The following is a 15,329-nucleotide window of genomic DNA, read 5'->3' on the forward strand; positions in this document are numbered from 1 at the left end:
TACCATTGTAACATGTTCTATATTATTATTCTACTGCTTGCTTTATTGAGTCAACATTTAGCCATTTTATACATATATTCAGTTTATTCATTTTAACTACCATATACGTATTCTACATTTTATTTATACATTTCCCTGTGTATGGACATTCATGTTCTTGTTTGTTTTGTCTTTCTACATTTTCTTCTTTTCTTTTTCTTGGTTTTAGAAACGGCTTTTCAGGGAATATCTTTTTTTTTTCTTTTTTTTTGTGCGGTACATGGGCCTCTCACTGCTGTGGTCTCTCCCGTTGCGGAGCACAGGCTCCGGACGCGCAGGCTCAGCAGCCATGGCTCACGGGCCCAGCCGCTCCGTGGCATGTGGGATCCTCCCAGACCGGGGCACGAACCCGTGTCCCTTGCATTGGCAGGCGGACTCTCAACCACTGCACCACCAGGGAAGCCCATCAGGGAATATCTTTTTATATCTCTCTTTGTATGCATATGCATGTTTCTTTGCGACTTGTACCTAGAACCCCAACTTCTAGTTAGAATGAATTACTATTTTCACCTTTGTAGACCGTGCTTAACTGCCTTCTGAAGGGGCAATCCTGATTTACCTTCCATCAACAGAATATAAGTGTACCTTTTGCCACATTACAATCACTGCGTGGTGTTGACTGACTTAAAATTTTTTGCCATTCGTCTGGATGTGAAATGGTGTCTTGCAACTGTCTTACTTTTCACATGACTGAATTCTAGTGAGCCTGGAATGTTTTCCCTTGTTTGTTGGCCATTTGTGTTATCTGTGAATTGCCTCTTTAAACCTGCTGCAATGTTCTGGTGACTTGTTTCTCTTTTTCTTATTAAATGTAGAAATTTGGTTTTTGTTCTCAATAACAATCCTTTGTTTGTTGTATGTGTTGAAAATATCTTCTCTCAGTCTACTCCTAGCCTTTCAGGTTTATGTATGGTGTCTGGTTGTACAGAATTTCAAAATTTCTATGTAGCTCAAGATGTTAATCTATAATTTTTTTAGATTTGTACTTTAGGAAGATCATAAACAGAACTCCAGTGTTTTATTGCAATTTTTAAGTTTGTTTTCACATTTTGGGTTTTAATACATCTGAATTTTTATTTTGTGTGTAGTATTAGGTAGTGCTCTAATTTTATTTATTTATTTTTCCCATGTGGAGAGCCACTTGCCCAACACCATTTTTGAATAGTCAATCCTTTCCTGACTTTTTGTAACACCACCTCTGATATTGCATATTACATGTTGAGTTCTCATACATGCTTAAGTCTTTTTTTTGAAGGGAGGGGTTCCATCCTTAACTGTTTATCTATTTGTCTGTCTCTGGGCCCATAGTACACTTTATTTGTCTTAGCTTATAAGAAATCTTGATAGTAAGTAGGTCTATTTGACCCCCTCCCTGTTAAAGCTATTTTAGCACAATTAACATAATAACATTTTTATATGTAGATCTGGTTTACCTAACTATATAAGAGGAATATATTCAGTATATATCTGAGAATTGCATATGTACCTTTTTTTGCCTTTATTTTAGGATACTAAACTTTTAAATGAAGCATTGTAGAAAAAAGCAATAATGTGTTCAGAGTATATTTAAAGTTTATTAAAATATACACTTGCTTTGTAAAGTTGCAACTTAGCAAAGCAGAGAGATGTACAATTATTTGACGATGTCAGGCCCTTACATTAGATTTAAATGTAAAAGAAAACTGGTCTGGTGTTTGTAAGAACATCATACAGAATACACAAGACAATTTCGATAATTATGAAAATTCCTGACTTTTAAGGTGTATAGAAATGACATTATAGATGGGAGAATGGTTTGAAAAAGAGCTTGCAGAGTAGTAGTTTCACATTGAATTGTAGCTGCATAGGGGATATTTAAATCCTCATACTTTATGGTCTACTGTCTGGTTTCTTTCTTTTAGACACATGTTCCTTCCTTCTGGTTCAATGAAGATCACTGAGACCCGCGTTTCAGATAGTGGGATGTATCTTTGCGTTGCCACAAATATTGCTGGGAACGTGACTCAGTCTGTTAAATTAAATGTCCATGGTGAGTTTTGAAATGAAGGCGTATGCTATGGCATATACTGGCCACAGGGAGACCTATTGTCCCAGTTTCTTTGATAATTAACCTCAAATTGTATAGAGAGTAATTATAGAAAAATTTTCTAAAATCTGAGACTTGTGATTTTCTTTCATTTACTCTGAAATCTTTATCTGCCATCTGTCAAGAACTCTCCCCTTTTTCCTCAGATGCACAGTATTAAAATTTTGGATCTCAATTTTACTAGATGTCTGCAGTCACTTAATATGTTGATACACCATAAAAAAAGAAAATGTGTTTAGACCGGTGGCTTTTTGTTGAAGTGAATGTGAATGCCTAAGGAAGAACTTAATAGCTTATAAATGGTCATTTTCAATGTTTATAGAGCTCAGCCACTGAAAACATTCTGCTCCTGGGATTCTTTAACTACTTTAAAACTCTCTAGGTAGTCTGCTTTCTTCTCTCAATTTGCCATAGTCTATCTATTGATAATTACTCATTCATTCAGCACATGCTTAGTGAGCGCATACTGTAAGCCACGCATTCAAATATCAGAAGAAATTTTCTCAAATAGTTTTGACCTGATTTCACTCTCAGATCAGTCACTGCAGTAGTGTCCTCTTGACTGTGGGATAGGAAATCCAATGAGAGTTCTGTCATTTACTAGCATTAGGCATATTGCCTCCCCTCTTCTATATTTAATTTTCTCTTTCGTAAAATGATGATAATAATACAGGCATATCTTGGAGATATTACTGTTTTAGTTCCAGACCATCTCAATAAGGCAAGTATGGCAATAAAGTCAGTCACACAAATGTTTTGGTTTCCCAGTGCCTATAAAAGTTATGCTTACACTGTACTGTAGTCCATTAAGTGTGCAATAGCATTCTGTCTTTTAAAATAATGTACATACCTTAATTTAAAAATACTTTATAGCTAAAAAATGCTAACCGTCATTTGACAATGCAGGGTTGCCGTAAAACTTCAATTTGTAAAAATTGCGATATCTGTGAAGTGCAGTGAACCAAAGTACAATAAAATAAAATAAAGTATGCCTGTACTATCAAACTTAAAAGTTTGCTGTAAGGGAAAACCTTTAGAATATACTGGTTAAATATTAAGTTTTAACAAAAGGACAGAGGAATAGGGTTTGTTAGGGAAGTAAAGTACATAAATTCTAATCATATTCTTATGAGTCAACTTGATTCTATAGTTCATAATGCTTGTATGTGGAACACAATACTACTTGCCAGTGTTTTGATAAATTATCTCATTTAAATTTCTGAAGGAATGTAGATAAAGGGAAATAATAGAGGCTTTATCTTGATTTTCTTCTCTGAAATTAACAAAAGCTTTTATTAGAAATATTTCGTACTGTCTGGCTAAACCTTCCACAAAGAGAACAAAAACTAAGAATACATGGAGAGAAATGCTTTTTGTTTTGCTCACTTAGATGATAGAAATTAACTGGATTGCCATTTAAGAGGGCTTTAAACCTTAAGTTATTTACATATTATAAGAAATCTGACATCATTAAATGCTTACTTTTCCTCGAGTTTGGAATGAGGAGTTTTATATTCATTATTTCCCATAATCCTTGCAGTGTATTGGTATTGAAAAGGTTATTTTGCCTGGATTATCAAGGAAACAGGCCTCAGGAAATTTACTGAATTGCCCTAGATCACACAGCTAGTTAAGTGGCCTGAGCCTGGATCCAAATCCTGAGATTATTCCACTTTCTTATGCTGCCTCTTGGTGAGGAGCTCTCATTTAAAGTGAGAAAAGGAGGAATTTTTAAAAACTTGGATTATTAATACTCAGTTGTTGTTTCCAGTGCCTCCAAAGATACAGCGTGGCCCTACAATTATGAAGGTCCAAGTTGGTCAAAGAGTGGACATCCCATGCAGTGCTCAAGGGACGCCTCTTCCTGTAATCACCTGGTTTACAGGTGGAAGCGCCATTTTGGTTGATGGACTGCAGCATATTAGTCATCCAGATGGAACATTCAGCATCGACCAAGCTGTGCTCTCCGATGCTGGCATATATACATGTGTCGCTACTAACATAGCAGGCAGTGATGAGACGGAGATAACGCTACATGTCCAAGGTGATTTTTGGCCTAGGAAAATATTTGTACAGTGGGGGAAAAACCCTGGAGTCTATACAGAATATATAGTCTTGGATGGTCTTGGATCACTTTCAGAAGATTTCTCTATAACTTTTATGACTCTCTAGTTAACTTTGAAAGGAGAATGATTCCAGAAAGAAATGAAACTATACATTACAAAACTGTTTACCTTTGAAAATGGAGTTGCCCTGGATGATGTAGACAGTGGAAACAATCCTAGATAAGTGCCCCACCCGCTATTTTTGATTTGGAAGAAATTGTGGGCAGAGTGGGTTGGAGTAGGATTTACCTCATAGTGGTAATTTGCACTCAATATTAATCCCTAGAAATCGAGGTCCACTGTTCCCTGTAATGATGTAGGCCTTATTTTGAGGGTTTAAATATTAATGCTTGGGGACTTCCCTGGTGGTCCAGTGGTTATAGCTCCAAGCTTCCACTGCAGGGGGGCATGGGTTCGATCTCTGGTCAGGGAACTAAGAACCTACAGGCCACGTGTCACGGCCAGGAAAAAAAAAAAAGATGAATCTTTATTCCTTCAAGCAACAGGTGTTTATCAAGTTCCTGACAGGCGTCTGTCATGATCTGGGCAGTGAGGAGGAAATAGTGACAAAGGTAAAACACCTGCTCTTGTGAGCGGTTCTGTAAGTAGGCAGAAAGCAAGCAAGCAAGCAAGAAATACAGATCGTGAGACGTGCTGTGTAGAAAATTAAAATAGGGTGATGCTCCCAGCAGTTGGCTACTTTAGATTGAATTGTCATGTAGGACTTCTCTGAGGAGATAATATTTATAGTGAAATCTTGTTGACTGGCGGGAACCAGCCATGTCCAATCAGGAGAAAAAGCACTCCTGTCAGAGAGAATACCATTGCCAAGGTAGGAATAGAGAAGCAGGTGTCATACTTAGCCTCAGAAGAGTTCGATATTGCCCAAGGAAAGCCTGTGATAATGCATTTCTTTTTCTAACAGAACCACCTACGCTGGAAGATCTGGAGCCTCCATATAACACTCCATTCCAAGAAAGAGTGGCCAGTCAACGCATTGCATTTCCATGTCCTGCAAAAGGTGTGGAGTACTTGGACACATGGGCTTTGGCATAATGTTGTATTCTTCCAGAATTCTATATTGAACCCCAAACATCATAAAATTCTACTTGTCAGTCCTCGTTATAACATTTGGGCATAATGGAAACTAATCCCTCTTTCAAATAACAACTAGGTTGAATAGGTATTTTTCCCTCCCAAGTGTTTATTTCCTTCACTGGAAATACCTTCTGTTTTTTCAAAGTTGCCTTATCTAGCATGTTTTCCAGGTCGTCCATGCTTCTTCCTGTTACTTCTTGTAGTTCATTGTATTTTTGACAAGAATTCTCTTTAAAATGTGACAGATAGGGCTATTCAAACTTTGCATATTTATCTCAGTCGGGGGTATAAATTAGGGCAATCCCCTTGTTTGTTCTAGATACTTCTTTTCTAAAAGTCTCTTTCTAGATTTATCCTCTACTGGTAATTCTGGAGCCAGGCTGTAACTTGGCTCTCTGATGCTTGTCCAGACTCCTTCTCTCCCTGAATTTCTGGGTTTTCTATCCCACCATGTTTCCTGGCAGGAGATTGTTATTCTCTCTCCTCTAGAGGATGTGAAAAAGGCACTGTCACTATCACCTTACTCTGGATGCCCAATAGATGGTTAAGAACATCCTTTCTTTCGCATATGCGTTCATCTGCAATGACTCAAATGAGTCTGTAGCAGTTCTGGCAAAGACCAAGCAGTATTCTTTCCGTGACCTCCTGGAGGGCTCCATGCCACTGGTAGCATTAGTGCTCCCACATGTAACTCTTGACTCTCCTGTCCCTGGAGACAGTGGCAGTTGAAGGTCCTTAAGGCTGTCTCTGTTACTGTAGCAAGATTTTGCCTCTCTTAACAGCATTAAAAGAAAGATAACTTTAACAAGATTTTCAGATATCTAAAGAATTGTCAGTAACTATTCCTGGAGCCAGTGGGGAGGGAGGCAAGGCCTGGAGAAGGATCCTTGAGAAAGGTTTAAGTTCAGCTGAGTTCTGTGGGTGCTTACTACTGATGGAGCCCTGCCAGTGGCACTATTGCTCAGTACTCTCCGCTGAATCCCTGACTCCCAAGCTGGCTTGGACTTCCCTTTTCCATTTTGAAATACCACCTCTTCCTACTACTCTATTCTCATCGGGGATAGAATTCTTGAGTTCATTTAAAATAGCTAGATGCCTTTTCATTTTATTTGCCATGAATTTCATCTTGACCATGGTTGTTCTACCATTTAGAAATAAAATAGAACACAGTTTCTTTCTTTTGCTTGTTCATTTACTTTTTCATTTATCAACTTAACAAATATTAATTGAGAAGTTTGAGAACCACATAAAAGAATGAGTAAGATGTAGGGAAATGATTATAACCCCCTTTTTTCCTTGACAACACGAACAACTGCAGTCCATCAGTTTTCTCTTCTCTTGCTCATCAGTCAGCGTCTTACTATGAGGATGATGAAATAGGCGAATATTTTTGTTTTATTTTTTCCCATAAGTATAGTCATTTTATTAGTTCATAGTCATTCATAGTCAATCACAGTCATTTTTATAATTCCTTAACTCAATTTGAGTTTAACCTAAATGACACATTCTATGTATTCCTGCCATTCTTTTGTACTTAGATATATGACCATTCTTTAATATTTTTATTATGCTTTAATATAAGATTATTAGCCATGTCTTATACAATTATATTAATTTTATTGAATGTGCTTTTTTTATTTTTATAGGGATTAAGTAAAATGTGAAAGTACTTAGAATAGTGCCTGGCACATTGCTTGCTAAATAAATACATTCTTATTATAGAGTTTACTGTTTGTCTATTTCAAGTACGTCCTTTTGGCTCCATTATGCATTTTAAGATGGTTTTTATCACTTTCATTCACGAGTTATGTAAGTTCCATTCACTCTCTTGGTCATAAATAAATTGAGGAAAGCAGTTCTGCTCACTGCTTTCTCAGCTTTCTTTTCAGTATAAAAAGTCAAGAATTAATCTATTGCCCTCTGTTTAACAGAATGGGATCCCCAGAAGATGTGTGGATAGTAGACGTTCCTCATCTCTGCTCTATCAGGCCTGTTTAAAATGTGACTTATGAAGCATCATTTCTGTACATCATTTATGTACTCTGAGCAATCTTCATGTATATTCCTCTGATAGTATCTTATTTTTGCTCTTCCTTTATTTTCATCCAAAAACTCTCTCCATTTCTAGTCCATTTAATTAATATAGTTTTTCCCCCCACTAGCACCATAAACTCACTCAAGAAAATGTTTTGCTTTGCTTACTGTCATCTGAATGTCTTGATAAAAACAACTTTAATCAAATTCTACACTACAGACCATATATCTTTTAACACTGATCAGGAATTAGAGGCATTAAATACCATAATCTCGTCGAAATCCCATGCCAGGAGCAATATCTTCAAAGAAGCATAGTACCTAAGGGTACATGTTATAATCATAACAAATTTTATTTCTCCTCAAGATATTTGATATTTAATAGTGACTTCTAATTTTGTTGTAAAATATCACAAAGCTTTAATTTCTTATTTAGGTACCCCCAAACCAACCATCAAATGGTTGTGGAATGGTAGAGAGCTGACAGCCAGAGATCCTGGTATTTCTATATTAGAAGATGGCACATTGTTGGTTATTGCTTCCGTTATGCCATATGACAATGGGGAGTACATTTGTGTGGCAGTCAATGAAGCGGGAACCACAGAAAGAAAATATAACCTCAAAGTCCATGGTAAATACAGATAGAAATGCTAAAATCGTGTAACTGAATATGTGGCATTTTCAGATTCTTTTATATACGTTATTCTTTCAGTCTAGTGTTATTTAATATTTATGTGAATAGACGTGTTATCAACCAGAAAAGTAGTGGTCTAACTGCATTTATTGATTTATTTTTTATCACTGAAAGTTCAAATGGTAGAAAAAGATACATAGTCAAAAGTCCCCTGGACCTGAGCTACTTATCCTCCCTATGGGCAAGGAAAGCTGTTAGGTATATGTGTGTATGTATGTATTTCCCCAGAGATATTTTTATGCAAAAATGAAGAAATATGAATATATATTTCATCCTCTTTTTTTTACATACAAAAAGCATTTATAGTAGACCATTATATACTTTACTCCACACCTTGCCTATTTCATTAAACACTCTATCCTGGGGATTATTCAATATTCCTAACTCTTATTTATGCCTACCTAACATCCCACCATACCATGATTTACTTAACCTTCTTCTAGTAATGATGAGCATTTGGTACCAGTTGTTTACTATTCTAAGTCATGTATATATGGCACTTTGCACGTCAAAGGATATGTGCATTTTGAAATTTGATGGATATTGGCTTCCAGAAACACTGGGCAATATTAATTCTCATCAGCAAAGTAGTCTCACATAACTTGAGACTCTAGCAGTTTGCATTTTGAGTGGTATGTGAAATAAATAGGATCTCCCTTAAATTTATCCTTAATTCAAAACTCTAAAATAATTAAAGTAAAAATTCAGTGAGTTACTTATAGTGGTCAAGACTCTTCATTTGATAATAAAAGCTGTCTTAAGTATGACCAGCCTTTCTAGCTATCAGGTATCTCAGAATTTGCTTTCTAAAGTCCTTTGTAAAGAAACTTTGTATATAATATTTATTTAAAACTATCTAACTACAACTTCTCACTTTTTGCAGTTCCTCCAGTAATTAAAGATAAAGAGCAAGTAACAAATGTGTCCGTGTTGGTCAACCAGCTGACCAGTCTCATTTGTGAAGTTGAAGGTACTCCATCTCCCATCATTATGTGGTATAAAGATGATGTCCAGGTAAATGGAGACATCCAAATATGCATAGGTCCTTGCCTCTCCCTCTGAAGTAAATCATTCAAATGTGACTTTCTTATTAATAATAGTATAAAAATTTTACTTCAAATTTTAATTATGCATTTTTATTAGGATTGGAAATAACACTGACCCTTTTGGCCTTAAAAGGTGACTGAAAGCAGCACTATTCAGATTGTGAGCAATGGGAAGATATTAAAGCTCTTCAAAGCCACTCCAGAGGATGCAGGAAGATACTCCTGCAAAGCAATTAATACTGCAGGCACTTCTCAAAAGTATTTTAACATCGATGTGCTAGGTAAGGAAAACATTCTTTTAAAAAAACTGCAATTCAGATGCATTTCTTATATAGGACAGCATTAACTGTATTAAAGAGTAAAGAGATGAAAAATAAATTGATAGGAGAAATATCATTCATTTTATTCTATTATTATTTTTGTCTTTAATATTGGTTAATCAGAACCATGTGATATAGAAAGTTTATAGGTATTTGTTATTATCATATAGCGATGTCTGTGGGTACTTGGTACTGTCTTGTACAGAAAATACTAAATTACTGCTCTTGTTAGTTTCTCTAATGATGTGGTCAGGAAATTCTTTGGGAAGTAACTATACAGGATGATGCACAGTAAAATTCATTCATGTTGCCAACATCTCCTAAAGCTGCTAGGTTGTACTTGAACTGAAGAAGGTAGTAAATTCACCCTCCCCTGCATTCTAATGAATTCCTATAACTAAACAATCTCAGCCCTGATTCTGATTAAGTGGGGAGAATGCTGAGAATGGGTAGCAGCTGTAATAAATTGGGATTTAAAATGTTTTGATCATAATCATAAAATTTTTATAAGTTTAGTTCGTGAGATTATATTTGCTTACTAAAGCTTACTTTGTGATAAAATGACTTCCTTCCTTTTCAATGTTTTGCTCATCGAAAGGGCATATGATTTGTAAGTCTGGAGTGGAAGTGAGGTCTGGGAATGACGCTGCATTAGAATTACCGTTCGTAAACTGCTAAAACATAAAAGTTCTCTCTCAAGTCTTCTCAAAGCCGGAAGTACTTTGAATTTCCTCTGCTAAAATTACCATTATTATATTTAAGTATAGGTTATAAAAACAAGTGATCTTTTCTATCATTAGTCTCATTGGCATTATTTCTCTTGGCACTCATTTACTCTCATGACTTTGACTGCTGTCTGTGCACTGATGACTCCCACATTTTTATCTCCAACTCAGACTTCTTCCCTGAGCTCTCAGGTGATATATCTGCTCTCCTCTACAATATCTTGGCTTGAATATCTCAGTGGCATAGAAAACTGAAAGGTCTCAGTAAATGCCTGTTCTGGTCACATTCAGTGACCCCCCCATCATAGTGACCAGCACCTCCATCCATCCACTTGCTTCTGACACAACCTGATACTCATTCTTCCTACCTCCCTCTCCCTGACTCTGTAAATCTGTCTACCTCCTGTTAAATCTGCTTCTTAATTCCATGTTAATTTATAAGCTGAATTAATGTAATAACCTCCTAACTACTCCCCTTCATCCATTATTTGCCACTGGAATCCGATCTTCATTCAGAAGCCAGTGTGGTCTTAAAACAAATTTGATCACAGCCCTCCCTTATTGAAACCCTTTAATGGCTGATCATTGCTCTGAAGATTAAGATCAAGCACCGTCGTGTGATATAAAGGGGGAGGATTCAAAGACCAGGGAAGTTTATGGGAGCTCTTTAATATGCTTTATAATTCTGAGAATAAAAACTAGTACAATCTTTTCACATTATATCTCATTTACAATTTTAGCATAGGAGCCCTTTAAAAGAGACAAGGGTAATATATTTCAAACAGTACTATGGTAGAATTTAAACATTATAAGATTGTCATTGACTATGTCATTCATTATCTAAAAACGTATAGCAGTAGTAAATTTCATTATATGAGCTTGACTGCTCATTTATATTCTAAACTCCTTTTGTACATTGATTTAATACTCCTCAAAATGAGTTCTTTACTACTATAATTCTTCCAAGTAATTGTCTTGCTATCAGATCTTTCATGAACGTGTTCCTGTGTTTAAATTTGACATTTGGGTCTGCAGATGTGATATGAAAGGGATTATTTTATGGTATTTTACTTTTAACATTAAGATCTTGTTGAAATATTATAGAAATCATTATCTTCTCTCACTCCCCGCTCTTTTTGCTAAGTCATAGATTTTCATGATAAAATGTCTTTGTTCAAGTCCCACCCACCATAATAGGTACCAGCTCCCCAAGTGAAGTCTCAGTTGTCCTCAACCAGGATACCACCCTTGAATGCCAAGTCAAAGGCACTCCCTTTCCCATTATTCACTGGTTCAAAGATGGCAAGTGAGTACCTCTTCTGTATTTGTTACAAGGATCCAATTGTTTAGAAATAGATGTGGATTTTCCCCCTCGTAATTATCTTACCACATAGAATATTATTAAATGAACATGAAGAAAAAACAATATTGTTCAAAAATGGTCTCAAATTTATGAATTGTAGGACTTCATAAATGCTGGGAATTTATTTCAGAGACACAGAGGAACTCACATTTATTATACACTAAATATACACTAAGGGCTAAGAATGAAAAATGCAAGATCCAAGTACAGAGATAATCTTGTCTTTACATGGAATTGTTTGAATTATTAAAAAGGAAAACTTGCTTATGACAGCAAGATGCATGCTTAAGCTAGTTTAATATATGGTCAAAAAGGAACAACCACAAAAGAGCAATTAGATGTTTCTCTTAGCCCTTGTGTATTATTATAATTTCTGAAAGCAGCTGTCTAAGACCTAAATAGCAAAGAGTAAAGGTTTTCAGTGTATAAAATAAAGGATTGTGTAAAAACTTTTTATATGTCAATAAGAAAGACAAACAACATAGAAAAATGTGTGGAGGGTATAAGCAGGGAATTAAGAAGTTATATAGTTAATAAATATACTAAAAGATGCTTACCTTCAATAATTTGGAGAAGGTAAGCAAAATAATATGATTTTGTTTTTCATAGGTTAGTTTGGCAAGAAAAAGTAGTGGTTCGAAAAATATCAAGTGTTGGCTTAGAGTATGGGAAATCAGGATATAGGACTCTGATGGGACAATGTAAATTAGTACTCTGAAAGGCAATTTGTTGATTATCTATTAAAATTTAAATGCTCATATGCTATAATGTAGCAATGACACTTCTGGTGTCTAGGACAGGGAAGCCGGTCATCTGTTCTGCAGGAAGGCTTGACTCCCTGAATACTCCCTGAAACACTGTGAAAGCAGAAAAGTGAAAACTGCTTAAAGCTTGACATTGGGAGAGAGGATAGATGACGTATGGCATTGTCTTATTATGAAACACTGGACAGCAATTCAAAAGAGTAAAATCAGGCTGTTTGTACCAAAACTATCTCCATAGCTATTGTCAAGTGAAAAGTAGAACAATAATACAATACCATTTATGTATAACAACTTTAGATTCCTCTAGCAATACATTTATGGGTGAAAAATGTTTAGAAAGAACACGTGGAAGAATACAAACTAAACTGACAATCGTAAGAAGTCTAGAGAAAAGACTCACATTAGGGGTTATACAAGGAGACCTTTTCTTATTATAATGGTTTTTTGTTTGTTTCAATTTTTGTGTTACTTGCATAACTAACAATCAGTGAAAGTTTTAAAGTTACTTCAATTTGAGTAGCATTATCAAGTATTCCACTTCTTTAAACAGTTAAAATGCATTAAAGTAAGGTACTTTATTCTCTTAGCTTTAGAGAACTTAAGAGTCATACCAAGGAGTAGTATGGGATGCTACCACAGAAAATTAAATGTGTTTCCATTTAACCTTGTAGTCTGATTGGTGGCTTATTAATATAGCAGTGCATCTATTTATCATGGGGCTAGTTCACTGCAGCTTTTTAAAAACTGGCTATGGGTCTTCTTGAAAGAAGATCAATGGATTTTAAAGGCATGACTCTTAAGAGATCATAGACTTTAATTACCATGATGTTTTAAGTATTAAATAAAGCTGCTGCCAAACATAAAGTAAGCATTTTATAGTAGTTAGTAAATGACTCCGTATAGTAGAAGAAGACTTCCTTGACAAATATATATGAGCTGCCTTTGGGGTAAATATCTTTCAGTATTTATGATTATAAAAGCATTTTTATTTATTACAATATCTACTTTTTAGGAAAATTGACATGATCATTGTCTTTAGTAAGTAATAACCATTCATTCTATTGTAAATATTTTTCCAGGTGTTATAATATTAGTTTACAAATAATATTGCTTAACTTGAAGCTCCTGTACACTTAGTTTTTCTTTTCTGAATGATAGTAGAAATTTTGGCTTTGTAAACCAAAAAAAAAAAGTGGGGAGATGAATGAAAGAAATAAAGTTTTGTATTAATATTATTCAACAATTTAAGTTTGAAATGAAGTTCAATTTAATAATTTAATATTATTCATTTAATTTAAGTTTAAGTGAAGTTTTGTCTCAAAGTGATAATTATCTACTTTCATTAGTAAAGTGGTTTAATAATTCTGTTCTTCTGAACAGAAGTACTTAATCATATCATTGTATTTTTTTAGATTCATACTAAAAAAATCAACTTTGATTCATATTTTTAAATTCATATGATTTAATTATTTTTTTTATGGTTAATAAAAGAGAAAACATTTAGGATAACAAAAATGGGCCCATGGAATAAAATTTTACTTTTTCTAGGCCTTTATTTTTGGGAGACTCTAATATTGAACTTCTAGACAAAGGACAAATTTTACATTTAAAGAATGCACGAAGAAGTGACAAGGGACGCTACCAGTGTACTGTGTCTAATGCAGCTGGCAAACAAGCCAAGGATATAAAACTGACTATCTATAGTAAGTGTGACGTTCTTATGCTTTTTACTGTTATGATCAGTTCTCATTATACATTAAAAATCAGGGTTTGCTCTACTGTTAACTGCTCTTTGATTCAATATAAGTAATTTGGAATGCTACTTACTTTAAAAGAAAAAGCCTATTTTCATGTGTTTTAGGCTAGAACATTGCATCCAATTTTAATGTATTTTATCATTAAGTATGGATTTCTTCAAGGGGTCTAGTGATTTTCATATGACCTCACTTAAAAGGTCAAGTTATGCCCTGATTTGTTAGTGTAACATAAATCAAATGTCTGTATCCCTAAAGGGGTTTTTAAAAAGCTCTAAAAAGAGTAGAGATGCATGAAATAGAATGAAGATGATGGTATGAGAACAACTCAATTATTCTATTTTCATTGCATCTTGGCCTTTATTCAGACCACATGGTAATATTTTAAATGTTTTAGGCTGTGCTGCTATTTTCTCTCAGTTAAGTCCCCATCAGAGGTATGTAGCCCTCATTTCATTAAATTCTCAATATCCCCTGAGGAAGGTGACTGCCAAAGTCATTTATTTTTTATGCCAGGAGCCATAGGAAGGCACTTGAACATTAGGTTGCAGGCACAAAGAATTGCATGATAGAAAGGAATAGGACTCATTAGGCCAGTCATGCTTATTGTGGCTCTACTTCCTGCACTGTCTTCTGCTTTGTATAGCGTTTGACACTCAAGGAAAGTTTAGATACCTCAGGAATGTCACTTCCTTGTAGGATCTTCCCAAACCAAACCAATCACGTCATCACTCTCTATTACGTTGTCCTAGTTTTCTTTATAGCACGGATCACTGTCTGATAGTGTAGTTGCTTACTTATGGGTTTATTTACTTATTTGCTATTTCTCTCAAAGGAAGCTACACTTCATAAAAGCAGGGCCTTGTTTTGCATGTTCTCCACTTTAATGTCTGATACACAGTAGCTCTCAAGAAATACTTGCTCAGTGAATGAATTGTCTAGTGACACACTGTTCAGTATGGTAGGCACCAGCCACACATGACTGTTGAGCATTGGAAATGTGGCTAGTCCAAATTGAGACAAGCTGTAAGTATAAAATACACACCAGATATCAAAGACTTAATATGGAAATATAATGTAAGATACCTAAGTAATAATTTTACATTGATTACATCTGAAATGATGATATTTTAGATATATTGGACTAAGTAAAATGTATTATTTTCCTACTTTTTAATGTGGCTACTAGAAAATTTTAAATTATATATGTGGTCTTAATTATAATTCTGTTGGACGGTGATGGTTTGAGTCACGGATGTAGAAAACAAACTTAGGGTTACCAGAGGTTAGGTGGGGAGGTG

At 35.1% G+C, this 15,329-nt stretch overlaps 1 protein-coding gene across 1 annotated transcript in view; it reads left to right on the top strand.

The window, feature by feature from the left end:
- Nucleotides 1-15,329, top strand: part of HMCN1 (hemicentin 1) — a 503,492-nt gene that overhangs the window by 264,048 nt on the left and 224,115 nt on the right. The window contains exons 23-30 of the mRNA XM_024751100.1: nucleotides 1,941-2,068; nucleotides 3,897-4,169; nucleotides 5,156-5,251; nucleotides 7,799-7,993; nucleotides 8,940-9,070; nucleotides 9,236-9,383; nucleotides 11,327-11,453; nucleotides 13,823-13,977. Of these exons, the coding sequence (XP_024606868.1) occupies nucleotides 1,941-2,068; nucleotides 3,897-4,169; nucleotides 5,156-5,251; nucleotides 7,799-7,993; nucleotides 8,940-9,070; nucleotides 9,236-9,383; nucleotides 11,327-11,453; nucleotides 13,823-13,977 (1,253 nt within the window). The remainder of the gene's footprint in view (nucleotides 1-1,940; nucleotides 2,069-3,896; nucleotides 4,170-5,155; nucleotides 5,252-7,798; nucleotides 7,994-8,939; nucleotides 9,071-9,235; nucleotides 9,384-11,326; nucleotides 11,454-13,822; nucleotides 13,978-15,329) is intronic.

The sequence above is a fragment of the Neophocaena asiaeorientalis genome, unplaced genomic scaffold (assembly GCF_003031525.2).
Source record: "Neophocaena asiaeorientalis asiaeorientalis breed wild unplaced genomic scaffold, Neophocaena_asiaeorientalis_V1.1 scaffold67, whole genome shotgun sequence".
Lineage (NCBI taxonomy): Eukaryota > Metazoa > Chordata > Mammalia > Artiodactyla > Phocoenidae > Neophocaena > Neophocaena asiaeorientalis.